At 42.3% G+C, this 26598-nt stretch overlaps 2 protein-coding genes across 7 annotated transcripts in view; one reads left to right on the top strand and one right to left on the bottom strand.

Annotated features, from left to right (window-relative positions):
• Nucleotides 1-8798, top strand: part of B3GAT2 (beta-1,3-glucuronyltransferase 2) — a 44972-nt gene extending 36174 nt beyond the window's left edge. For all 4 annotated transcript variants that reach the window (XM_025186762.3, XM_075923716.2, XM_075923719.2 and 1 more), the window contains exons 3-4: nucleotides 7707-7855; nucleotides 7942-8798. In XM_025186762.3, the coding sequence (XP_025042547.2) occupies nucleotides 7707-7855; nucleotides 7942-8028 (236 nt within the window). In that variant the 3' untranslated portion in view covers nucleotides 8029-8798. The remainder of the gene's footprint in view (nucleotides 1-7706; nucleotides 7856-7941) is intronic.
• SMAP1 (small ArfGAP 1) overlaps nucleotides 8069-26598 on the bottom strand; it is a 197755-nt gene continuing 179225 nt past the window's right edge. Inside the window, exons 10-12 of one of the 3 annotated variants that reach the window (XM_075923713.2) lie at nucleotides 15079-15247; nucleotides 13927-14255; nucleotides 8069-9477 (exon numbers count right to left, since the gene is read on the bottom strand). In XM_075923713.2, coding sequence (XP_075779828.2) covers nucleotides 9343-9477; nucleotides 13927-14255; nucleotides 15079-15247 — 633 coding nt within the window. In that variant the 3' untranslated portion in view covers nucleotides 8069-9342. The remainder of the gene's footprint in view (nucleotides 9478-13926; nucleotides 14256-15078; nucleotides 15248-26598) is intronic. The other 2 variants (XM_075923715.2, XM_075923714.2) reach the window with 2 other exon arrangements.

Raw genomic sequence — 26598 nt, 5'->3', positions numbered from 1 at the left:
CTCTGCTGAAAGGGTCTGGGATAGCTTCTAGCCTGGAGGGAACGTCTCTGGGGGGCCGGGATGTGAAGCTATGAAGCTTGGAGTCAGTCTGCTCTGAAAATAGGCCCGACCCTTCGAAAGGTAGGTCCTGGATAGTGGTCTGCACTTCGGACGGGATGCCGGACACTTGTAGCCACGCACTACGCCTCATGACCACCCCAGTAGCCATAGTGCGGGCAGTTGAATCGGCCACATCCAGAGCCGCCTGGAGGGACGTACATGCCACTGCCTTTCTCTCCTCCATCATGGCCCCAAACTCTTGTCGGGATTCAGGGGAAAGCTGGCTGCCAAATTTTTGCATTGATGCCCATGTGTTAAGGGCATAATGCCTCAGCATCACTTGCTGGTTCGCTATATGTAGCTTAAGGCCCCCCTGTGGCGTAGGCCTTCCGGCCAAGCAGGTCCAATTTCTTGGGCTCTTTTGTCTTTGGGGTGGGGCCCGGAGGCCCTTTACGCTCCTTCTGCCCCACGGCCTGCACTACTATCGACCCCAGAGCTGGATGGTTGAAAAGATGCTCGTGCCCCGCTTGAGGAACGTAGTACCGCCTCTCCACACCTTTCTGGGTCAGCGTGATGGAGGCCGGTGTCTGCCACAGGGTCTTTGACAGCTTGTCCACCGTTTTATTCAGTGCGAGCGCCACTCGCCCAGAGCCCGCTGCAGTCAGAATGTCCACCATAGGATCTTGGTCCTCGTGGACCTCCTCATGCTGGACTGCTAAGTTAACTGCCAACTTTCGGAGCAGCTCCTGGTGTGCCCTTGCGTCCATTGAAGGGGGCTGAGGTGCAGAGTCTGCCAGAGCCTCGTCTGGCGATGACGATGAGGACTCTCTTGGAGGGACCACCTCTTCCCCACCGAGCTGTGCCTCCGGTTTCCCTCCAGCCGAAATGCCCATCTGGGTCGAGCCCGGCTGGACCGTAGCCTCCTGCCCTTGGCCAATTATTTGAGGCCTAGGCATTGTTGCCATGGGCGGGCTCTCCTCAGGCAGAGGGGCTCTTAATGGGGTGGCTGATGGGGCGCTACTCCTTCAGGATGACCCAGCCACCGACATCGTAGGAGGGGGCCCCTGGGCCTGGTGGTGGACCCCAGGGCGTCCAGAATGACCACTGGGGTTGTCCCTGCCACTGCTGCTGGTCCGCTGAGTCCTGGTGACCCAATCTAATAGTTGAACGAGACCTATGATGGGATCGGGACCTGTACGATGACCAGGCTGATGTCACCGATTCAGCCTCTGACTCTGACAAATAGTCCGATGCCGGCCAGGGAGGAGCTGATGACGCTTGCACCCTTTGCTGCGCCACCATGGCTGACTGCTTGCCCCTGTGTTCCACACGCAGTGCCGGAGGGGGCATAAGTGGTGGCACTTGCTGCGGTGGTACCGTGCCCAGCTGCATTTAGTAGGCTGGTAAATAACCAAGTGGTGCCGCCATTTGCTGCGGCACCGCAGTCTGTTGCGGTACTGGTGCTCCCAGGGCGTGAGCTGGGATTGGTTCGGGGAGAGGCAGCAGCGTTGGTGCTGTGCGGGACACCGGCTGCAGTGCCGTAACTGGCACGTAATACGGTGCGGGGCCCTGCACCGGTCCTGTATAGGCTGTTGGGTGCCCCGGTACTGGTGCCGCAAACGCACTCGCTCCCGGTGCTGCTGCCACTGCTGCTGGACAGGAGGCCGGGGTCGAGGCTGGTGTCTGTCCTTGCTCCAGTGCTGGTGCTCTTGCTGGCACTGGGAATTGCTGCTGGTGCTGGGCCAAGGCCTGCACCTCGCCCAGAGTCCCACGGCCCAGCTGTCGGAGCCTGCTGGGGTGCGCTTGAGCCCTGCGCCGGCACGGTCCACCCCTGCAGCACCCGGCCCTCTCCTTCCTCCGCGGTCATCTCAATGAGGTCTCGGGCTGCCTCAAAAGTTTCTGGGGTGGAGGGACGACAGACCTTCCCTATCCCCGTGGCCTGCCCTGAACTCCTGCCCTTGTCTGGGCTGCGCCTCTTCTTTGAGGCCTTAGAAGACAGATGCCCCTTGGCACTGGGGACTGTGATCTATGCCTCGGTGTCTTATCGGCCTCTGATCAGTGCTTGGCTGACACGGGTGCTGCTGACAGTGCGCTGCGGATGGAGTGGGGGCACTCCTCGCCCTGGACTGCAGTGCCGACTCCATTAATAGGAGTTTCAACCGGGAGTCCCTCTCTTTCTTGGTCCAGGGCTCTTTGCTCCAGGATCATCCCTGGTCCTGCCAGACCACGAATATTTCCAGACTAGAAAGTCACGGATTTTGGAGGTACAATCTGTAATAAGCTTCCCCACCCCATTTCACCAACTGGAAGGGACCTTATTATCTAGTCCAGAACTTGGATTCTGAGGTTGGTAGTAGCAGTAACATTTGGTCTCCTGACTGTAACTTGCATAATTGGACCACTTTGTTATAGTCATGTTGCTATGTGTGTTGTGCTTTCTGGGTGTTTTCTCTTGTGAACTCTCCAAGAGTCTTCAACTTGTCCTGAATCTGTATAACCTACATCACTGTGTTCATCCTGGTGCTTACTCTTCCCATTTCCTGGAAGTACACAATCTTTCTTGTCTGCCTCCTGTATAACAGTTGAAATGGGGAGAACACTGTGGATGCCTGGGCCACCGTGTGGATGGTAAACGAGAGAGTGGGGATCAAGTGGTTGCAGCGTTGGGGTTTGGTGGTCAAACTTTTTCCAACATGTTAAATGTTCTTGTTAAACTGCTTGACCAGCCCATTAGCCTGGAAGTGACACACTGACATCTTTAAGGATTTGGCTTTCTGTGGGCCTCAGCTTCATCAGGTGTTGGGTTAAATTTGTCTTTGGTTTTTCAATGATGATTTCAGGATCTCCACCCCAGTAGATACTTTTGAGTTCACTAGCAATGACAGCTCTCCTTGCTGAATAGATGGGACTGACCTGGGGGGTTCTGGCCCAAGATTCATGTTCTGTTGTGGCCTTCTCACCTGGATTCACCATATTTATGCCTATTTACTCGAGGGCTGTGTCTACATTGGCATCCCTTTCCGGAAAAGGGATGCTAATGAGACGCATCGGAATTGCAAATCTGCGGGGGATTTAAATATGTCCTCATTTGCATTTACATGGCGGCCACTTTTTTCCGGCTCGGGGTTTTTGCCGGAGAAGAGCGCCAGTCTAGACGCGATTTTCCGGAAAATAAGTCCTTTTCCGGAAGATCCCTTATTCCTTGAAAGTAGGAATAAGGGATCTTCCGGAAAAGGGTTTATTTTCCGGAAAATCGCGTCTAGACTGGCGCTTTTCTCCGGAAAAACCCCAAGCCGGAAAAAAGCGGCAGCCATGTAAATGCAAATGTCGCGGGGGATATTTAAATCCCCCGCGGATTTGCAATTCAGAAGTGTCTCATTAGCATCCCTTTTCCAGAAAAGGGTGCCAGTGTAGACACAGCCAAAGGGTGCTCCTACAGTGGGTAGTGGCAGCAGGGGACATTCTTCTAACCCTGCCACTGGCATTCTAGGCATAGGGGACAGTCCTTTCCCACCTCCAGGTGGATGTCCAGCCTATAAAACACCAGAGCCCTCTGTCAACAATATTTTCCCCCAAGTGACTCCATATGGGTCTGTATGCACCCCACTCTGGACTTTCTGAGTACTATGAGTTACATTCTTACTTCTCCTATTCTAGGATCCTTCATTGCTCAGTGTGCCTCACCTGTTTGTTCAATGTGGGGCCACTGGTTCAACTGTTGAGTCCAGTAATTTTCTATCCCCACTGGAAAGCTACTCATAAACTTTGCATAATGTGGGTTTTTTCCTGCATTCTTCTACAAAGTCCCTCTCATTGGAAAGCATGTCTAGATTCGATAGGCAGTGGCAAGCTTCGGTGGTCTCAGTTGGACGCAGGTAACAGATCCTTCACCCATGGGAATGCTCTTTCTTTTGGGTTTTCATCTTCCTTTGATTCTCCCCTTCTTCCCAGGCTTCCCCCTCAGCCACTGAAGCTGTCTCCTACCTTTTTGAGTTTTCTGGTCCAGCTCCACTTTCTCCAAGGAGATATCTTGCGATTCTTTGACCTCTTCTTTGAGGACCTTTCAGTAATATCCAAGTATAAAGAAGTAGGTCAGGTCTTTTGCTACTGCAGCCTGTAATGTTTCCATGTGTACATCTCTCATTGGGTAGGGTCATATGTCCTCATGGATACACTGGAGGTAGATAATGTCTTCAGCAGTATTCCTGCTAAAATTTTCCATCCATGAACAGAGTGAGTTTTGTCTTGTGCACCAGTTCATGTGTGCTTGTTTGGACATGTGCCACTGTAGAACCCAAGTCAACAAATATAATTTTTATATATAATATATAAAAAATTCCAGTATGTGCCAGACTAGACTGATAACCTTTTCTTCTTGTAAAACCAAGCCTAAAATAAACTGTCAGATAAGATCTGAACCCACTTTCTGCTGCCCTGTGTCAGACAAGCCCTTCATAAAGCCAAAAGGAATTTTGTTCTCAGAGGGGCTGAGCTGGCAGAGTTAAGTGGTCATGAATTTGTGGGTGGGACAGACAGTCCATCCCAGATATTGTTGGAAATAAATATTAGCTCCTTGAGATTCACAGAGATATATAATATTTTCTCTGCCCACCCAAATTGTTTCCCTGGATTCCCTCCCTTTCAGTTAACTTTCAGAAACTAGCCCTTCAACGAGCTGGGAACAGGTTTTCCCCTGGGCTGTGTCCAGACTCAGGGTTTTTTTCGAAAAAAGTAGCCTTTTTTCGAAAAAACTTTACCTGCGTCTAGACTGCAGCCGTGTTCTTTCGAAATTAAATCGAAAGAACGCGGCTTTTCTTTCGACGGTGGTAAACCTAATTCCACGAGGAAGAACGCCTTCTTTCGAAAGTGCTCTTTCAAAAGAAGGCGTTCTTGAAAGCAAACAGACTTTTTAGAAAGAGAGCATCCAGACTCACTGGGTGCTTTCTTTCGAAAAAGCGGCTTGCTTTTTCGAAATTCCGCATGCAGTCTAGACGCTCTCTTTCGAAAGAGGCTTGCAGTCTAGACATAGCCCTGCTGTTGCTTTCCCTACCTTCAGCCCCATCAGTTGCTTAATGACACTGGTGGGGTCCAAAGAGTCAGAAGCGAGGTCTGTTCCTGGGCAGGGCAGTGAAGAGCTAGGTGCTACTGCTGGCTGGGCAGTGCCTGTGGTGGTGCGGGGGGTGGGCAAGGGCAGGATCCCAGAGTTCACCAGCACAGCATGACCCGTGCCTCTTCTCTCATCTGCGTACAAAGGGAGCCAGAGCTGCCGCTTCTTCCCACTGGACTAATATCTCCTCTCCCAGTCCCCACCTGTCACCCTCCTCCCAAACCAAACCATGTGCATATCTTGCTGGGGTGCCTTCCCCCCACCACTCCTGGCTCTCTTTCAGGAGGAGAGAAGTGCAGTGAGTGCAGCTTAGGGCTGATCCTGGAGCTGAAACCAGGGCTGTGGTAAGGCTACCCCAGTAGGGACAGCTTCACTAAAGCCTGAACTTCAGCTGCAGCACAGCGGGGCAACTGCCTGCCACTTGGCCCTGCCAGCTGTGCTGCATGGTTGCCTGGGGAGTAGGTAGGCACAGCTCGGCAAAGGAGGTGGTGGGCAGAGAATTTTTTGGTGTGCAGCTGCATAGGTGCATGCCTTAGAGGGAACTCTGGCCCTCAGCTTTACCTACTGTCCCCACCAGCCTCTGCCAGACTAAGGTCTGGCTACAGAGTGAATTTCAGTCCCTGTGCAGACATTCCATCTGTTGATATCATAGCCATCATCTTCTGTTCCCTATTTCAAAGCCTGTGATCAGCTCTTCAGGCATGCCCATAATTATGGTCCATGAATGGGCAGGCCTTTGTAAAAATGTTCTTTCTGACCAAATACAATACAGTTCCTGGTAGGAGGATTTGTTTTTTTCATTAGGTTCGCTTAAGGGAGGATGTTCCCTTGGTTAAGATTGTTTGGCTGGGCTAGGCAGGGCTCTCTTGATTCTTGGAGGCGGACTTCCAGGTTCTTTTCATCTTTGTCTGTGTTCATGCCCTCCTCCCCCATTAAGGATGTGCATTTGAGTTCCCCAAATTTCCCACTGATGTTTGCTTATTGGTGCTCGGGGATATGTAAGACTGGCTTTTGGAGTTTCAGCTTCTAAATCAAGATGTACATGAAGTACGTGGGGGAAAAACATATGTGAGGAACTGAAATAATAAACTAGTCGTGTCGGCACATTTTTAGGCAAAGAGATCAGAAAAGTAAACTCTTCTGGCTGAATCTATGTCAGAATGGCTTTATAAGATGTCCTATTTTTAGATTATACCTATTGGTGTCTGACTTGACTTGCTAAAATGGAGAACCTCTATGTTCACATCTAAAGTACTTGCAAGAGGGCAACAATAGCACTTAAGCTTTTTTGAATGTGATTCATGAAAATATTTGTTTTATTCAGTTGCAATTTTGTCTGAAGATGCTGCTGCACTAAAGGGACCTGATAAGAAACATTAAGACTATGTCTAGACTGCAAGCCTCTTTCAAAAGATACTTTTGAAAGAGCATCTATACTACAACCAGTACTTTCAAAAAAGCATGCTGCTTTATCAAAAGAGCACCTCAGTGGTCTGGATGCGCTCTTTCGAAAAAGCAGTTTACATTACATAGCACCTTTTTTTGAAAGAGCACTTTCAAAAAAGGCATTATTCCTCATAAAATGAGGTTTTCCGTGGTCAAAAAACTGCTGCATTCTTTCGATTTACTTTCAAAAGAATGCGGCAGCAGTCTAGACACACCCTAAGAGTTCTCTCTCTCACAGTTTCAAAGAAAATATCCCTGAAGGATTACTGTAGTAGAAAATGGGACTGATACATGCACCATTAAAGTTGCATTTCAGACTGTTTGCAGCATTATATAGTTGTCAATACCGAAGAATAGATTTCAAAATTGTTTTTTTTCCCTTTAGATAGGTTGGCCTTTTATTCAATGTTTTACAAAAAGTGGGTAGCTCATGTAATAAACATACATGACAGACTACTTAGTCTTGTCAGTTGACAGCAAACTGGAGATCTGTGGATACTTCTTTAATAAATGATTTTTTGGTACACAAGTGTTAACACTAACTCTAACCTATAATACAATCTAAATTTGCTTACCTTCCAACAGTAAAGTTGTTTGAGATCCTAAACTTCAGTAGCTAAAGAAGCTATGTCAGAGAATATACTCAGCTGCTGTGGATTAATCTTTCGTTTTAATTCACCTTTGTTTGAGCTGTAAGTGTTTACAGTATGTGTGAATTCACAACATTTGCACTAACTATTGGCTTATATTTGCCAAGGTAATGAAAAATGAGAAAGTGTCTCAAAAATCAGTGCTATTAATTGTGCTCTCTTTAGCTAAAAGGAATATAAAAACAAAAGTGATTTTGTTGCACAATAGACAGTTGGTGTACATGTGCAGAAATTAAATGATACAGACACATTAGTTTCACAGTGAAAAGTAATGGATATCATCAATAGGCTTTAGTCTACAATTGTATAGTATGAAAGTGTTCCCAAGCAATACATGGGGATATAAACTATATATACAAGTTGTTAACCCAGGAGTAGGGTTACTGGGAGATTTTCAGATTCAAAGGACAGTCACATTTAAAATGTTAAAACTTAACTTTTTATTTTAAAATCTTGTCTTAAAGGATTTGCTGTGAGCCTCCAAGTGATTCTGTCAAATCCTAAAGCTGTATTTAAACGACGTGGGTCTCAACCAGGAATGCAAGAATCTGATTTTCTGAAACAGATAACAACAGTGGAGGAACTGGAACCAAAAGCAAACAATTGCACAAAGGTACTAAATCCACTACTGTTGGAGAGTACTTACAGCTATCTTTATAGTTTATCAAATATGGCACTAATTAACCTTCTGTTTTTTAGGTTCTTGTATGGCACACTCGAACAGAAAAGGTAGATCTAGGTAATGAACCAAAATATCAACTAGACACAGTTAAAATTGAAGTATGATCTAGAGATGTAACTCAGACATAGGAAATGGATGTGGCTGAAGATGCCTACCTGACTTCAGTCAATTAAGAATTCAAGCATTGTACAGATCTACCACTCTGCAGCAGCCTGTACTAGTCATTTGATGGACTTCTGTGCAAACAAAAACTTGTCAGATAAGCAAATCTGATGGTCTGAAACATAACATCTTGTGTTGCATGCACTTCTCAGCTCAGCATCATTGAACTGAACTATAATAATTTGTTTTAAGAGTTTCCACATATTAATGCAAATTTAAGACTGAAACAACTGCAGTGCAATCTTTTCAAAAGCATTATTTATCTAACTTGACAAAAATATTATAAACTGTTTTTAAATTGCAAAATGTTGGTCACAAAAAAAATGGTTAAAAGCGCCTTCCAGATTTAAATGCATTTTTCTTGTATTAAACAGCAACTTTCTTGAAGTCACAGTGATCAGGTAGATGATACAGTATTAAATAAAAACCACACAATGGTTTATGGATTTATCATTTTAATATAGGGAAATAACATTTTTATCAATACGAGGCACCATTAAATGTAAACACAATTACTGTCAAACCTGGATATATCTGCAAGGACAAAGTATTCATATATGGTGAGTTACCCTGTATGCATATTGTGCAATACGTTCTCTTTATTAGTACAATGTATACACGTATGGAACCAAATTGCATATTTTGTTACAGGAAACTCAAATGGATTAAATATTCATGTTTTGAAAGAATAAACTGAACATGTGGAACTACAGTAACATCCAGGTTTATCTTGCTTTCACTAACCACGTTCCCTGTGTTAAGCACACCATAATAACATCACAGTGAAATGAATGATAAAACAAAGTATGTTTGATACACTAAAAACATTGTTCAGTGATACATTTACATTCTATTTGTATGATTAAACATTTGTTCAGAGAGTATCTTCTACAAGGATTACTGGGTTATTTGGGGGTGAGGTTTATATATTTAGAGATATTACTAACATGATAGCTACATCCCTTATATGCCAATGTTTGATCTATAATTGAGAAAAAATGAGTATGCAATTGGTAAAGCAGCTTCTAAAAGATATGGTTTAAGAAACCATATGCACTGTAATGTGAAAAAGCTGCCAATGATATATGAATGTATTCTCAATCTGCTTTCCACCACATTGAATCAATCAATATAGGCCACAATACGGTCAGTTAGATAACTTCTTAATGTGAACAATTGGGGGGAAAAGAAAAAATAAATGCATTTGAGCAAGGAATGTCAAGTGACTGTTATGCATGAAATTTCTGTTGAAATTTTCATTTCCATAACTGTGTACTGAGAGTCTGACCCGAAGAGCTTCCAGTCCATCCTGCCACTGTATTGGGGGGCTGGCCAAACCCCATCATATTGCTGGAACTATTGAGATTCATTCCAGCCATTTGCTGATTCATCTGTGAAATGCACACATGATTCCAGTTAGTACTGATGTAAGAACACACAAACTTTTAATCAGCTTCAAGCAGTATATGTATTTCTAAACCAAATAAAGTGTAATGTTAGGGAACAACATGGTGGATTGATTTAAATCACTAATTTAGACAAGCAAGCAGGAAACCTTGATTAACTAATTGATTTTAGTATTTTGCATTTGTACTTTCCTGAAGAAAGACTGATACTTATTAGTTGATAAATATTACAACATGTTATTTGCAGCTAAATGTAGCCTTATGATAAATATGGTGCTTTTTTGGCTAACCAGCAAGATACGGTGTTTCTATACATATTTTAAAATTATACAGCTTGTCACCTTTAGATTCTTAAATTTTTACATCTTTATGTTAGAAAATGGTAAATGATGTATTAACTAGATGAATAATATTTTACTCATTTAGATTCAATTAAGTATACAAAAACAGATTTAAATTTCTTAAGGAAATCAAACTACCTTAAAAGTACTGACTACAAATTAGCCAGGTTCCTCTGGGCCCCAGTAGTGCTCAACTCCCTGCTCTGCCCCGGGCCCCAGTTCATTTCCACCCACACTTTTACCCCTATATTTCTGAGTCAATAATTATGAAACAAAGGAAATGCTATCAGTAGTTACTAAATTGAACTGATTTTGGTCACCATCTCCTTTGGGGTTTTACAATTAGTAGATCTCATTCTCTATCACCTAACTTAATTCATAGACTGGAAGAGGAAACAAACTTTCTTGCCTTTTCAACCCTCAACTGGTTTTTACCTTTGAGTAAACTAATCATTAAAATAAACTAGTGGAATAAACTTAAAGAATAAAACAAATATTGTCACTACAGTCAAAAAGATGATTCAGAACATTAAAGTCTGCTTCCAGGTGTTTGGCCAATCAGTAGCAAGGAGTGTGACAATCATGTAGCTTAATACTATATTTGATCACTAAAATATTTGTAACTGGAGAGGAAAATTAAAATAATTACTTTGCTGTTTATTCCTATAACACACATGAAATATACTTGGATGGGTTAATAGAGATTTAATTATCTTAATTCCTAAAGTTCTGTTCAGCTCTGCAACTGAATTTTTTTTTTAAGGTAAGCAGCATTTGTTAATATGACTAAACTAAAATGTATCAGAAAGTAATGGCTGCCACTAGTAACAAAATATATAACACTTTTAAAAAGTATTAAAAGTGAAGTAGCAGTTTTTAAAAAAGTTCAGTCTTAACCTAAGATTTTTTCCCCAAATATCTAACTGATGTGTTTCTCTTTAAATATTAATATTTTCCTTTCAGTTTTACAAATAAGAGTGCATACTAGAAGTTGACTTTCTGCACAAATACATAGTATAAGAGCATATGTAGGTATCAAATGGTATTATTAGCAGTAACTTAATATTGCACAGTTTGTGGACAGAATGCGTATCATCAGCTCTCTGAGCAAAAGAAAGTGAGGTTTGCTTTTTGGATATCTGTAGTGGTATGTCTTACTCTCCAGTTAAAAAAAACAAAGTTAACTTATTCTACATAATAAAAATAGATGAGCATTTTGTCAACGTTTTAATCTATAGGTTAATCTGTACTGCATTTTGTAATTTTCATATTTCAGTTATTATTGGTTTGATTTTCATATATGAATTAGAAGAGTCAGGATATTAATAGAGTAATATTGTATCATTATAAATGCTAAAGAGATATATTTACAGTAACTGCTAAATGAATCTTAGGAGGGTATCTGCATGTTAGTCTGTATCTGCAAAATCAGCAAGGAGTCCTGTGGCACCTTAAAGACAAACAGATTCATTTGGGCATAAGTTTTGTGGGTAAACCACTCTGACAAAGAGGTTTTTACCCATGTAAGCTTATGCCCAAATAAATCTGTTAGTTAAAGGTGCCACAGGGCTCCTTGTTTTATTAAATGAATGTTAAACTTCTTTCTGCAAAATCCTTCACAGGAGGATTTTAAAATTACAGAAGTGAGAGCGTACAATCCTGTGCATCTCACCATCATATATCAAAACAGTCTCTAAACTGTTGTGTTCCGTTCAAGTCACTTATCCAGCAACTCCTACTTGTTAATTTAAAATCTTTTCTCCAAAAGCTGCTTTGTTCTCTGAACACTGCAAATAAATATAGTTTTATATGGTAAATATGGTTTGTGCATATGATTTGTGCAGATTTATTCTGAAATTATATTTTTTAAATTTTCTTTAAAAATAGCTTTTTCCTACCAAAACATTCTAAATTGATTCTTGAAAGTTTTTGTGAATTACTTTGGTAGAATGTAAGCAGTATTCTTACCACTTAAAGTTACACTTAAAAAAAATACAAAAGTTACATGAAAGACAGCTGGCTGTTCCTTTTTAATTTGCTAAACTAATTCACAAAAAAGAGTGAAGATTGAGTATTTCAACCTTTTTATGAACTGTCTACCTCTCATTTGCTGATCAAGCAAAGTGCAGTATCATTCTTGGATGTGCTTTATGATTTAGAGAGATAGAACACTGACTTTCACGCTTTCATTAACTATTACAAAATGAATTTGTTCAACAAGCTGTTTGCAATCCTGAAATTAAGGCTCTCTTATATTTACATACAGAAGGCCTATGATTTTTCAATTATATTTTGTTAATTTATTAGCAGAATGTTTGTGCAGAATTGGTGTATGCCTGAAAATCTACAAGTTTTTGTGGGACAGTCTTCTGAGCTTGTTTTTTTAAGAAAATAATGTAATGCTAAGACTAGACTTACAAGCAAAAATATTTTACAGAGTGGATAAAATCAATTTTAACAAATATGATTCAAAATTTTTAATATTAAAATCCTTGCATTACCTGATCATAATTTCAAATTTAATTTTAAATATTTTATGTCAAGGCTTAAACTTAATATGATTGGTTAAAATCATTTAAATTAAAATTAATGATTATATTATCCATGTTTAGCCCATTAAAGTTCTAATGAAAAAATAGTGTGTAAATATAAAATTAACATTTCTCTTAAAATATTTGCTTTTATAATACTGGGGGGAGGGGAAGGAAGGGAGGTGTTGTGCCTGCCCTCGCTATGCTCACCAACCCCCCTCTCTGGCAGCTTTTGTAGCCAGAGGGTGTGAGAGCATGATGACTGTACTGGGTATAGCCATGAGGGCAGGGGACTGGACTGAATGACCTCTCGAGGTTCCTTCCAGTTCTAGTGTTCTATGATTCTGATGTCATTCTGTCATCCAGCATGAAAAACTTTATTTAGGGGTACACACTCCTCAAGGGACATGGAGGAATATCTGGTGGGGAGGTGGGGGGAGGAGAGGCAGTGTGTGCACCTGGCAGGGCCTGGGCTCACCTCTACCGGAGCTGTGAAGGGAGTGTCACCCAGCTCTGCCTTCATCCCTTCTCTAGCCACATCCCCAGTTGTGACCCCAGTTTTGCTGATACCCTCTGCTGCAGAATATTTAGCTGTGCAATAATGCATGTATATGTGCAGACAAATTCCATTACTGGTAAGGGGGCCCCACTGACCTATACCACTGAGCACACAGATTACTCATGTGCAGGGCTTGCCGAACCGCGGCGAGCCCCACTCGCCAGCCACGCTGTCCGGCAATCTGCACATGCGCAGATCGTTCTGTGCACGTGCAGAACGCCTGAACCTGGCTCTTCCAGGTTACAGTCTACTCGCCACGGGCGAGTAGATTGTATTATTTGTCGAGCCCTGCTCATGTGCACACTTCCTTTGAAAGTGCAGATGAATGGCAAGTGGCCATTCTCACTGGATCTAAATTCTGTACTCACCTCCATTAGAATGGAGTTGCGCACGCAACTGAATGCAGAATCTGGTTCCATAAATTGAGCAACTGCAGTTAATACACAGTAATTAAGACAGTATTATTTGTGATTTTCAATCTGTTCTAGGAGTTGGATAAATTGCACTTAAAATTAATGGTTTCTTTGGGCACATTTTCACTTTCTGCACCGGAGATAGACGATCCAGTGTTCAATTTGGTGAGTATAGTATAGACTCATAAAATGAATGCTGAGGTCAGCTCTGGCTAGAGTCTGTACTCCTTGCAGCCACGAGGAGTGAGGGAAGCCAATGGGAGCATTTGTTCCCATCAGCATCCCGCAGTGAGGACAGCGCCAAGCTCTGCTTATGGTTAGCTGATTCCAGTCACATATTCTATGTAACTGGAGTTGCATACCTTAAAGCTGACCTTCCAGGTCTGATGTACACCTAGTCTTTAGGCTTCCGTTTACATGTCACATTTGTAATACTATGCAGACTGCTTGGACACAGAAGAAAATTTCAAATCACAGTATCTACAACATTTGTAGCTACAGCTTTCTAGTATGTATAGCTCAACTTCTAGTATGTGGAAAACAAATGGCTTTATTCATAAAACAGTAGCTTTTATCCAATAAATCCTTACCTGAGAGATGTTCCATTGAGCTTGTTGATTTTGTTGCATGCCATATTTATTTTGTACAGTAACCATTTGTCCTACTATTCCTCCTTGGGTTCCAACAACATTTTGAGGAAGTCCCATCACACCACCTTGTGTAGTGCCAGTGAAACCGTTGGGCATGCCCATGCCCACCATCATTCCTGTGGCCTGTCCTATGACAGGCACTGATTGTCCCATCATATTTCCCATCATTCCAGCAGCTGCAGGCACAGGTACTCCCATGGCTGGAAAACTTTGAAAAGGAGTTGATGGTTGTGTGGTAAATGGCATGGAAGAAGATCCCATAAACATACCTGCATTTTGGAAGGGGGAAGGAATAGAAAGAAAGAAAAATATTTTGTACTGATGTTTTCCCCCCTGAAGTTTAGACCAGTAAAAGTCATTTTTTTAAGATAATTTGTAGAGCTGATTCTGTCCACACTGTTGTGCACAAAATCAGTATCTGGCAAAATGGAGAAAGCGATTAAAAAGAATGTTGTAATGACAAGAAATGGACAGCAAAAATAACAGTTTAACTGCTAAAGTTGAACACTGCAGCTGCAGAGCCAAATTTTTATCAGTCACACTACTGAAAATTACTGGATTCTCACTGGTTTAATTAGACCAAAATATGACTCTTTGTAATGATTTGGGCAGTCTGCTGTTCAGATACTGAGGAATCTCATTTCATAATCAAATAATGAATGTTCAAACAACATAAATTATAGCAAGAAATAAAAAAATCAGGTTTATCAGTATATTTGGTGAGAGTTTAAAACATGTCAACAGCTATAATCTCTAATAAAATCAGTCTGAATGCTTCATTTATTTTAAGTAACAGAGGGGTAGCCATGTTAGTCTGAATCTGCAAAAGTGATGAGTCCTGTGGCACCTTATAGACTAACAGATTTATTGAAGCATAAGCTTTCGTGGGCAAAGACTCACTTCATCAGATGCTTGTAGTACTCCTTGTCTCATTTATTTTAGGTTTTTACCCATGAAAATGATAAACTAATCCACTTGAATATAGGTAAGGAAAATGTGCTTTATTTTATGTTGACAGGAGATTAAAGTCATTATATTCTAAATACTGTTTAAAAACAATCACTTTGGAAACAGATTTTAAAAATTAATTACCTGGAGCACTTTGCTGCTGCATGGTCCCTGTGCCATACAGTGATAAGATGGAATCTTTGGAGAGTTGTTTCTTTGCTGACTCTTCTGATTTTGTGGTTTGTTCAGTGAACAGATCAAGATCCCCAGATGCAGCAGATAAGGTGGCAGCTGTTGGATTAGTGGAAGTGCTCTGGAAAATAAAGATCAAAACAGACTATTCAATGAAACCACCTATAGAAATTATGTCTGATATAGAGCTGTGCATTCTCGCTCAAACTAATTGTAAAGCAGTTTAGTTATTAAATAAGTTGTAAATGTATCAGTATTTTAAATTTTTTTAATATTACTACAAAGAAACCCAACACTTGCCAATGTGTATCATAAGCAAGGAGGATCAATTCAGGTTAACACACAAACAGCAAAAATTACCTTGGGCGAATTGTGCTTAAATACATAGGTTACACAACTCTTGCTGTCACTAAATTTTCATGTGTGGATGGCATATGTCATAAAATGAAGTTAAATGATGGAAAATAAGAACATAAGAACGGCCATACTGGGTCAGACCAAAGGTCTATCAAGCCCAGTATCCCGTATGCTGACAGTGGCCAATGCCAGATACCCCAGAGGGAGTGACCAGAAGAGGGAATCTTGAAGTATTCCCTTTCCTGTCACCCATTCCCAGCCCCTGAAAGAGGCTAAGGACACTATTTCTACCCAGCCTGGCAAATAAGCCATTGATGGACTTAACTTCCATGAATGTATCTAGTTCTTTCTTGAACCCTTTTAAAGTCATTGTCTTCACAACATCCTCTGACAAGGAGTTCCATAGGCCAGCCATGAGCTGTGTGAAGAAAAACTTCCTTTTGTTTGTTTTAAAGCTGCCACCTATTAATTTCATTTGGTGACCCCTAGTTCTTATGTTATGGGAACAAGTAAATTACTTTTCCTTATACACTTTCTCCACACCACTCATGATTTTATAAAACTCTTATCATACCCTCAACTTTAGTTTCCTCTTTTCTAAGCTGAAAAGTCCAAGTCTTTTTAATCTCTCTTCATATGGGACCTGTTTCAAACCCCTAATCATTTGTGTTTCCCTTTTCTCAATGCCAATATCTCTTTTTTGAGATGAGGTGGCCACACCTGTACGCAGTATTCAAGATGTTGGCATACCATGGTTTTAGAGAGAGGCAATAAGATATTCTGTCTTATTCTCTATCCCTTTTTTAATGATTCCCAACATTGTTTGCTTTTTTGACTGCCACTGCACATTGAGTGGGTGTTTTCAGAGAAATATCCACAATGACTCCAAGATATCTCTCTTGAGTAGTTATAGCTAAATCAGTCCCCCTCTTATTGTATATATAGTTGGGATTGTTTTTTCCAATGTACATTACATTTACCAACATTAAATTTCATTTGCCATTTTGTTGCCCAATCACTTAGTTTGGTGAGATATTTTTGACGCTCTTCACAGTCTGCTTTGGTCTTAACTATCTTGAACCATTTAGTATCATCTGCAAATTTTGCTACCTCCCCGTTTACCCCTTTCTCCAGATCATTTCTAAATAGGTTGAATAGGATTGGTCCCAGTACGGCCTCTTGGGGGACACTACTAGTTACCTCTCTCCATTCTGAAAACTGACCATTTATTCCTACCGTTTGTTTCATGTCTTTTAACTAGTTATCAAACCATGAGAGGACCTTCCCTCTTACCCCATGACCAGGGCCGGCCTTAAGCCGATTCAGGCCCCGCACCTAAGGGGGCCCCACGCCCTATACCCAGAAGTCGGCTCCCTCAGCTCGGCTCCCCACCCTTACCTGCGCACGCTGCTGGCTGCTTCTGCCGCCATGCAGGTGAGCAGGGAGATGCCCAGGCGTGACATGACGTCACGCACGGGATTTTGAAACTGAAAAGGTGGCGGTGCACGTGGTTTGGAGTCCGGCCCCAAAGAAGGCAGAAGGTAGGGGAGGAGGAAAACTAGGGAAAGGTGTGGGAGAGGCAGAGGCTTGTGTGGAGGGGGAAGAAAGGGGAAGGCACCAAGAGACAGGGATGCAGGAGAGGCAAATGCCAGGGGGCCAAGTGCAGACAATGAGGAAAAGGGCAGGAGGGGAGGTGTCAGTGGGAGGGGGTACAGGGTGATGCTGGGAAAGGAGAAGAGGGGAAGGTGCTGGGAGAAGGCTTGAAAGGAGGGGTGGGCATGCGAAAGGTGGGAATGGAGCAAGTCGTGCAAGGGCACGGGGGCATGAGGGCAGAAAGTGGTGAGGGGATGGGCATCAGGGAAAAAGGAGGCAGGGGCAGTGAGGGAAGGGGGGAGGCACAAGGAGGGTGCAGGGCTAAGGGAAAGTGCAGTTGCCAGGGGATTCTGGGCATGAAGCAGAAGGGCAGATACCTGCAGGGGAGGGACCAGTACCAGAGAGAGGCAGGCAGGGCAGGTGTGTAGAGGGAGGTGTTAGAAGAGGGGTAGCTCACATGATCAGAGTGGGGCTACTGGAGGAGTGGGCACGGGGGAGAAAAGGGCTGGTGGAGAGAGGCAGGTCGCAGGAGGGCTGAGGGCAGTGAGAAGGGCAGGAGTCAGGACAGCAGAGGAGGGTGAGGAGTTTGAGGGCAGCAGGCAGCAGGGGAGATGATGGAGGAAGGAGTGGAGACATGGCAGCAGAGAGAAAAGGGAAAGGTTTATAAAATATTTATTGATAACTTGGTATGCTGCCTATGGCCAGTTTGTTTGCGCCCCATGGTGCAGTTTGGGTTTATGTGAGGATCAACACATGGCCAGCGAGTGGGAGCCAAAACAAAAGTAGTCAGTTTAATAATCTTTTGTTGATATGTTTTAGTAGTTAAATTCTTGGACTGTCATTGCTCATGAAAAATGCTGTCACATGGGTAGAAATCGGGTAAATATTGCATTTTATTATTATCAGCAGAACTGACTTAAATGGGGTCTGTGTGTTGTGTAGTCTTGCCTTAATCTTTGTATTCATGCCTGTCAGTGTGAGAGAAGCTATTTGTATATATTGCTTGCATATGCAGCCACACTTAAGTTGAGGCCCTCAGCATGTTCTGTAAGTTTCAGTGCGGCCCCTGGGGCTTCCAAAGTTGAGTAGCCCTAGGTCATCCCTGACAGGTGTCTGTCTAACCTGGTCTTAAATATCTGTAATTTAAGCCCATTGCTTCTCATCCTAACCTCAGAGGCCAAGCAGAACAATTTTTCTTCCTCCTCCTTATGATACTCTTTTAGATACTTGAAAGCTGCTCTCATGTCCCTTTTCGGTCTTCTCTTTTCCAAGGTAAACAAGGCGAATTTCTTCAGCCTTGCCTCATCTCTCATGTTCTCTAAACCATTCATCATTTGTGTCAATATTCTCTGGACTTTCTCCAATTTCTCCACGTTTCCTGAATTGTGGCGCCCAGAACTGGACATGATACTCCAGCTGGGGCCTAATGTAGATGGCTCATTCCCTGCCCAGGGGACGTGAGACTGGGCAGGTTAATTTCCAATCCTCCTGTTTATTCTTTTCCTAAGCCAGGAGGGCACAGTAGTTCTGATGGGGGTTGGAGAGGGGATGGAAGCCAGATCCAAGATCAATGAGCCCTGGGAAGTGGGCCCATTGAAAGGAGACTGGACCTGTGGATGCCTTGGGGGGTCAGCAGCAAGGACCTGCTTTGGGAAGCCCCCTCTTTGGAGGTGAATGTGGCAGCATTGAGACACCACCCAGAAGCAGGCACCACAGACACTAACTGCAGATTCATGGGATGGCTCTCACAGATCTTGCACATTCATAAGAGGATAGATCTGCAGGAGGGGGGGCGGTGGCATAGTGAGGGGGCTGGAGGGGTCAGTTGCCCGTGAGAAAAATAATATAAAATTTAGTTAAAAATAGATGTCACACGTTTTTAAAAGGAATACCATATCTCCTGTCTTGTGTCTATTTTTGTCTCTTTAGGTCCCCAGTTAAAATTTTCAAAAGTACTTGTGACTAAAGTCATTTTTGAAAATTGGACTTGGAAATCTAAGCTCAGATTTTTAAAGGTAATTAAGCTCCTAAAGAGACAGTTGCCAACTCAGATCTTCAAAGATATCTATCTGATCTTTACACACCTTTGAAAATCTGGTCATAAGTGTCCTAGTCAGTTCTGAACGTGAGATGTAGGAGCCCAGTCCTAATTCCTTCAGGCTTTTTTTTTTTTTAAATGTGAACATTTATCTATACTAATTCCCATCCTTTCTCTTTCACTATCCAATAAATGCATGGATCAAAATTATAGGTGCTTTGTGAATATGCTGACATGAGAGTGGAAAGATTTCATATTGTCATGTATGATTCCTGGTAACCCATCTCAAGTATGAAAAACTAGGTTGATACCTGTTCATATTAGGAGTTGTTGAATTCAGTTCACCATTTGCAGTATCTCATTAGGATGTTTAGTGGAGAAGATAGTTTGTTTGTTCGTTTTATTTATACTGTGGGCAAAGCATGGGCTCACAAGAATTCCTCCATTGTTTTACCCTGAGTCTCAAAAAATTTGGTGTTTTTCTAAAGGCCTGGAGTCAATTGATTATGTAGGAATCTTAGCTTTCATTTAAAAAAGTTCCCTACTTCTGGGCCTTACAGCTAAGGAGGAAAGCTTTAAAACATGAACCCTAAATACTCAAGAAACAAAAGGCCAATAAAAATCCAACGTTTTATTTTTAAAAAATCTTATGATTTGTAGACCAGTCTCATAACTTTGTGTAGGTGTTCCTTGTGATTTTTGGGTTGGCAATACTGCTCTTTGATTGGTGAATTTAGAGAGATCTCTCCCTTCACTTTCCCTTTCCACCCTCCTTTTTTGTCACAGGTCGTCAAAGAATCATAGAGACAATGGAGAGTAGGGTGAGTCCATGACTATGGTTAATGACTGGTCAGGGTGACTAACTTTTATCAGCCAGTGGTCTGAATGAGCTATCTACTGCCATCTGTTAATCAACTCTAGGAAAAGGCTTCACGAGCAGACCTTATTTATATAGACAACCTACTTTGCCACAGAGATCAGTAGACACACTTGCTGTGTCAAGGTGATTAATTTTGGCTCTTTTGGGTTGAAATTCATTTAAGACTTGGAGCTGGGAGAATGAAATGTTATCCATATTGTATGATTAAAAGGTTAAAGACCTGAACTTAATATGACCTACCTTAGGGTCTACCATAACTTGAACACTAAGCAGAGGATAGTGAGTCACATCTAAGTGAAAGTCACAGAAGATGGAAACAGGTTTTATTTCTGGTGGTGTAGAGTCTATTTGGGAGTCCTCAATTATAACTGACTTTACATCTAGTGTTTAAAGACAGAGCTGACTAGAATCAATTGAGAGTCCTTGTCTTGTCTCAGTGATCGCTTGAGCAAAAATCATTGATAAAATCTTGTGTAGACTGACCTTGGACTCAACATGCAGGCAGTGTGTTGAAGGGCAGTGCAAAGGAGGCAATGGTGATGAGGTACCATATTACCTAGTGAAATCATTGGTGTTGAAATCACTAAGGACTGGAACTAAGGACACAGAACTGACACTTTCTTAACAGACTCCATTTTTGCTATTTAAAAAGTAAATCAATGTAACAGAAAACTGCAACGCTCTCTGGTAACTTTTTAAAAATCAAACTTTAAACTTTATTGAAAAAACTGGATAGTTTGCAATTGAAAATATTTGACCTACACTTAAGGCAACTGATTTAATTTTATGTAAAATTTTGCATAATAAAGGATTGCATTTTTTTTAAATGTTCAACTATACACATTTTGATCAGATCTACTTCTGATGTGATATTTGTGTGTGGTTGTGGTTTGTTGTGTGTGTGTGTGTGGTTTTTTTTTTGCTCAACAAAAAATCCGGGGGGGGGGGGGGGGCACCAAAATGGTTCGAATTGGGCCCCGCACTTCCTAAAGTCGGCCCTGCCCATGACAGCTTACTTTACTTAAGAGCCTTTGGTGAGGAACCTTGTCAAAGGCTTTCTGGAAATCAAAGTACACTATATTCACTGGATTCCCCTTGTCCACATGCTTGTTGACCCTCTCAAAGAACTCTAGTTAGATTAGTGAGGCAAAATTTCCCTTTATAGAAAACATGTTGACTTTCCCCCAACAAATTATATTAATCTATGTGTCTGATTATTTTATTCTTTACTATAGGTACTGATGGCAGATGTATCAGTCTGTAATTGCCAGGATCACCTCTAGAACCCTTTTTAAATATTGGCATCACATTTGCTATCCTCCAGGTATTAGGTACAGAAGCTGATTTAAAGAATAGATTATAAAACCCCAGTTAATCGTTCTGCAATTACTGTTCAGTTTATGAGTTTGTTCCAAAATCTCCTCTAATGATACCTCAATCTGGGACAATTTCTCAGATTTGTCACCTAAAAATAATGGTTCAGGTTTAGGAATCTTCCTAACATCCTCAGCTGTGAAGACCGAAGCAAAGAATTCATTTAGTGTCTCTGCAATGACTTTATCGTCTTTGAGTGCTCCTTTAGCACCTCGATCCTCCATGAGCCCCACTGGTTGTTTAGCAGGCTTCCTGCTTCTGAAGTACTTAAATATTTTACTATTACTTTTTGAGGTTTTGGCTTGCTGTTCTTCCAGTTCCTTTTTGCATTATATTTTTACACTTAATTTGACAGAGTTTATGTTCCTTTCTATTCTACTCACTAGGATTTAACTTCCACTTTTTAAACAATGCCTTTTTATCTCTCACTGCTTCTTTTACTTGGGTGTTAAGCCACAGCAGCACTTTTTTGGTTCTCTTACTGTGTTTTTTAATTTGGGGAATACATTTAAGTTGGGCTTCTATTATGGTGTCTTTTTAAGTTTCCATGCAGCTTGCAGGGATTTTACTTTTGGCAGTGTACCTTTTGTTTAACTAACCTACTTATTTCTGTGTAGTTTCCCTTTCTGAAATTAAATGCCACAGTGGTTGGCCAACTCAGGTGTTTTCCCCACCCCAGGGATGGTAAATTCTATTACACTACAGTCACTGTTTCCAAGAGGTCCAGTTATATTTAGACCAGTTCCTGTGTTCCACTTAGGACTAAATTAAGAATAGCCTCTCCCCTGTGGGTTCCAGAACCAGCTGCTCCAAGAAGCAGCCATTTAAAGTATCAAGAAATTGTCTCTCTGCTTCCCATCTTGAGGTGACATGTACCCAGTCAATATTGGAATAGTTGAACCCCCCCCCCCCCCCCCCACTATTATTGAATTGTTTAATTTTATAGCCTCTGTATTCTCCCTTAGCATTTCATAGTCAATATCACTATCCTAGTCAGGTGGTCAGTAATGTATCCTTACTGCTATATTATAGCACGGAATTACTACCCATAGAGATTCTATAGAATGTTTTGGTTAATTTAAGATTTTTACTTCATTTGATTCTACATTTTCTTTCACAGATAGTGCCATTCCCCCACCTGCATGACCTGGTCTGTCTTTTTGATATATTTTGTACGCTGGTATGACTGTGTCCCATTGATTGTTCTCATTCCACCAACTTTCTGTGATACCTATTATATCAATACCCTCCTTTAATATGAAGCACTCTATTTTACCCATCTTATTTATTTAGATTTCTAGAGTTTGTGTATAAGCACTTTAAAAATTTGTCACTAGTTATCTGTCTGCTACTTCCTGATGCGTTAAACTGTTTTTCAGTTGATTTTCATCTCATCTTACCCATACTTTATCATCTTCCATCCTCTCCTCTTTACTGGAACCTAGAGAATCTCTATTAATAAACCCTCCCCTAAGGGATATGTCTGTCTGATCCACGTGCTCATCGGGTTTCCCCAGCTCTTAGTTTAAAAATTGCTCTATAACCTTTTTAATGTTAACTGCCAGCAATCTGGTTCCATTTTGGTTTAGGTGGAGACCATTCTTCTTATATAGGCTCCCCCTTTCCCCCAAATTTTCCCAGTTCCTAATAAATCTAACCCTCCCCCCACTCCCAGCCTTGTTTCATGCGCACATTGAGACTCTGAAGTTCTGCCAAGCCACCTGGCCCTGCATGTGGAACTGGAAGCATTTCAGAGCATGCTACCATAGAGGTCCTCTATTTCAATCTCTTTCCTAGCAGCCTAAATTTAGCCTCCAGGACCTCTCTCCTATCTTTATGTCACTGGTACCTAAAAATACCACATCCAGCAACTCCTCCCCAGCACTACACATAAGTCTATCTAGATGTCTAGAAAGATCTGCAACTTTTGCACCAGGTAGGAAAGTCACCCTATGGTTCATCCAGCTATCTACATTTCTAATGATCAAATCCCTCCATTACTAACACCTGCCTTTTCCTAATGACTGGAGTTCCCTTCCTTGAAGAGGTATCCTCAGTGCGAGAGGATACTGCAACATCATCCAGCAGAAGGGTCCCAACTAAGGGATGGTTTCCCTCTGCTCCAGATGAATGTTCTTTGATTAAGAAACCAAGAAGAACATTACAATTTCACATTTTTCATTGATTCTCTTAGAGACAATTAAATAAGAAATAAAAGCTGTTCACAGTGTTGAAAGACATTATCTTGTTTACAGTTGGCTTTTTTACCCTAACAATATTGCTCAATAGACTTGTGCATGGAATTATAAGCAACTTATCTTTCTGCAATATTTTGCCTTTGAATTGTTTCTTGGTATTTTCACATGTGGAATACTGTCTTTTGGACACTTAATTTGCCATCACAGTGCAAATCAGCACTATCTTGAGTTTTAAAAGCCTCTAAGCTTATGTTCAATCTTTTTCAGCCTTATTAATTCTTTTAATCAATGCTTTATAAACAAGTTACAGGAAGATGGCTTTCAGGTTCTATTATTTTGTTATTGATGCACAAACAGTATGGTTCCTTGCCAGGATATCTGAAGAGATAGCAGTGTCTTTACACAATATAACCCTCTACCAGGAATGGACTGTTCATTTTACCAGTGGGAACTCACGACTGAGTTGGACTTTCCATGCATAGAAAGATACACTGGACAATAATATATATTATTCAACTATGGCTAATTAGAATTGAAATACATGATTAAAATAGGGCTAAGCAGAATTTGTAACGGTTAACCCCCACCTCAACTACCCACTTTATACCTGGGCCAAACCAAATTTCCCAATATTGGAGCATTCGCCACTTGTAAATCCTATAAACCATCAAAAACAAAATAAGGAGTTAAACTCCTGGCAAGAATATGGGATATGGACCTGCAGATACAATTTCCCTTTAATTTTAACCATGTTAAAATTAGAGGAACAGATGAAAGGATGTGTAGGGTGTGTAAATCCTACACTTAAGATAATAGCACCCTCCCTGTGCTAAATATACTAACCTCCCAGGCTGCCAAAAATAGGGCTGTCAACCTGCTAGCCGGGACTGACAATTGCCAATATCCATATTGGCTTCCAGAAAGTGTTGCAACAAACATTCAGTGTAAAACTACATCTGACCAGTCACTTGATTACTGAATATGTGGCAAAAACCACCTGGCATTAGCCTCATTGTATGTGACAGGAAAAATGACTTCCAAACTCTAAAAACTCAGCATTCCAAGAAGTCTGGCAAAAACTAAATCAGTTCACAACAAGTCACAAAGAGGGAGAAGGGAGATGGTAGTAAAGTGAGGCCTAAGCAAAGCTCTGAGACCTGTAAGGAAAAAGGAATCCTAAAACCCTAAAATCGGGATTCCAGAATTTCTATAACTGCCACTCAAGGACAGAGGTTCACCACATCCTGTTTCCAAACATCATGAGGAAGCCAGAGAGAGAAGCAGGAAGATCAAAATCACACCTAAGAAAATAGTGCGGAGGAGACAAGGACCTGCATCAACCCCTGCAGCTAGTTCAAACCATCATCCTCCCTAGTAAGGATTAATAGTGTTTCATTTTTCTTCATGTATATCAGATTAAAAATTAATGTGTTTGATAAGGTTTACAACAGTGGCTCCCAATCTTTTTAATACCAGACCAGCAAACCCATTTACAAACTTTTGGTGGACTGGTAACATGTTATTTGCATATTCATTATAGGAAGTTTGTGAATGGGTTTGCCGGTCCCCGTATAAAAAGCCCCGGTCCCCAGAGCCCCCAGTGCTAACCCTCTAGAACCCCACATGCCTCCACTACCTCCCAGAGTCAGCCACTGGCCCCAGAATCCCCTGCACCCAACCCCTCCAGGGCTAGCCTCTTGCCCTCAGAGTTCCCTAGTGCCAGCCCCCTGCCCCAAATGCCTCAGTTGTATTCTTCTGTTTCCAGAGCCCTACTGCACCCAATCCGCCCAGGAGCCCCCTGTGCCAGCCCCCAGTCCCCAATATTTGACTTGTTTCCAGTGCCAGCCCTGCCCCCTCGCTACTAGTCCCACCCCCAGAACTGCCAGCTCCCCATCCTGGATGTCACAGTGCCACTCAGTGTCAGCCACCCACTCCCTCACCTAGCTCTGATGCTGCCTCCCAGCCGCCAGCTGAGTGCGGAGCACTTCCCTGCGCCACGGGAGAACTGCGCAGAGCCTGCAGCATGGTGGGCCCCTGCTGAGCGTCACAGCAGCTGGTCCCCTGCTGGATGCGGTTGCATCACTTGTGTGGGACTAAGCACTGCATGGAGCCCAGCTGTTGCCACAACCGAGCCTCTTGTTGAGCGCTGCAGCTGCCCATTACACAGCCCTGCCAGCCATGCTGGGTAGCAGCAGCCAGAGTTGGAACCAAGGTCGTGGTGAGTCTGCCCGAGTTGGGACAGCTTTAATGTGGCCCTGGCTCCAGCCACAGCACATGCTTGTCCGCCCAGCCACTCAACTTGCTGTGGGGAGCCCCAGTGGGTGGGTTCATTAGCATCTGGGGTTGTGGCCTGGCAGCGTGCTGCAGACAAGTAATAAACTGCATTTAAAAAATCCATTAGTCATCAATTCTTTCCTTCCAAAATTGGGTACACAGTCAACACATAAAACATTTCCTTTCCTTTCACAACTGTTGTTCTTCGAGATGTGTTGCTCCCGTTCATTCCATTTAGGCGTAGAGCCCACAGAAGAGCCCCCAGGAGTGGTGTTTGCATATCCACACATATATACCCCTGCTAGCCGGCTGCCCCCTCAGTTTCTTCTTGCCGGAATTCTCTGACAAAGGAGAAGTAGGGGGGATTTGGAATGGACATAAGCAACACATCTTGAACAACTGTTACATAAGATAAATAACTCTTTTTCTTCTTTGAGTGATTGCTCATGTCCATTCCATTTAGGTAATTCCCAAGCCGAACTATTGGAGATGGGGTCAGAGACTATCTAGAAGTGGATTGCAACACTGCTCTGCTGAATGCTGCATCATCACTGACCAGCTGAGCATAATGATTTGTGAAAGTGTGAATCAAGGACCAAGTGGCCATACTGCAGATATCTAGGATGAGCACCTGTGCTATGAAGGAAGCCATTGAGGCCTGGGCTCTAGTGGAATGGGCTGTAAGAATAGGAGCTGGTACCTGGGCCTGGTCGTAACATGCTCTGATACAGAAAACAATCCTGGAAGAAATACACTGA

The sequence above is a fragment of the Pelodiscus sinensis genome, chromosome 3 (assembly GCF_052426305.1).
Source record: "Pelodiscus sinensis isolate ZL-2025 chromosome 3, ASM5242630v1, whole genome shotgun sequence".
Classification (NCBI taxonomy): Eukaryota; Metazoa; Chordata; order Testudines; family Trionychidae; genus Pelodiscus; species Pelodiscus sinensis.
The sequence above is the reverse complement of the archived record's forward strand: the minus strand, read 5'-3'. Positions and strand labels throughout refer to the sequence as shown.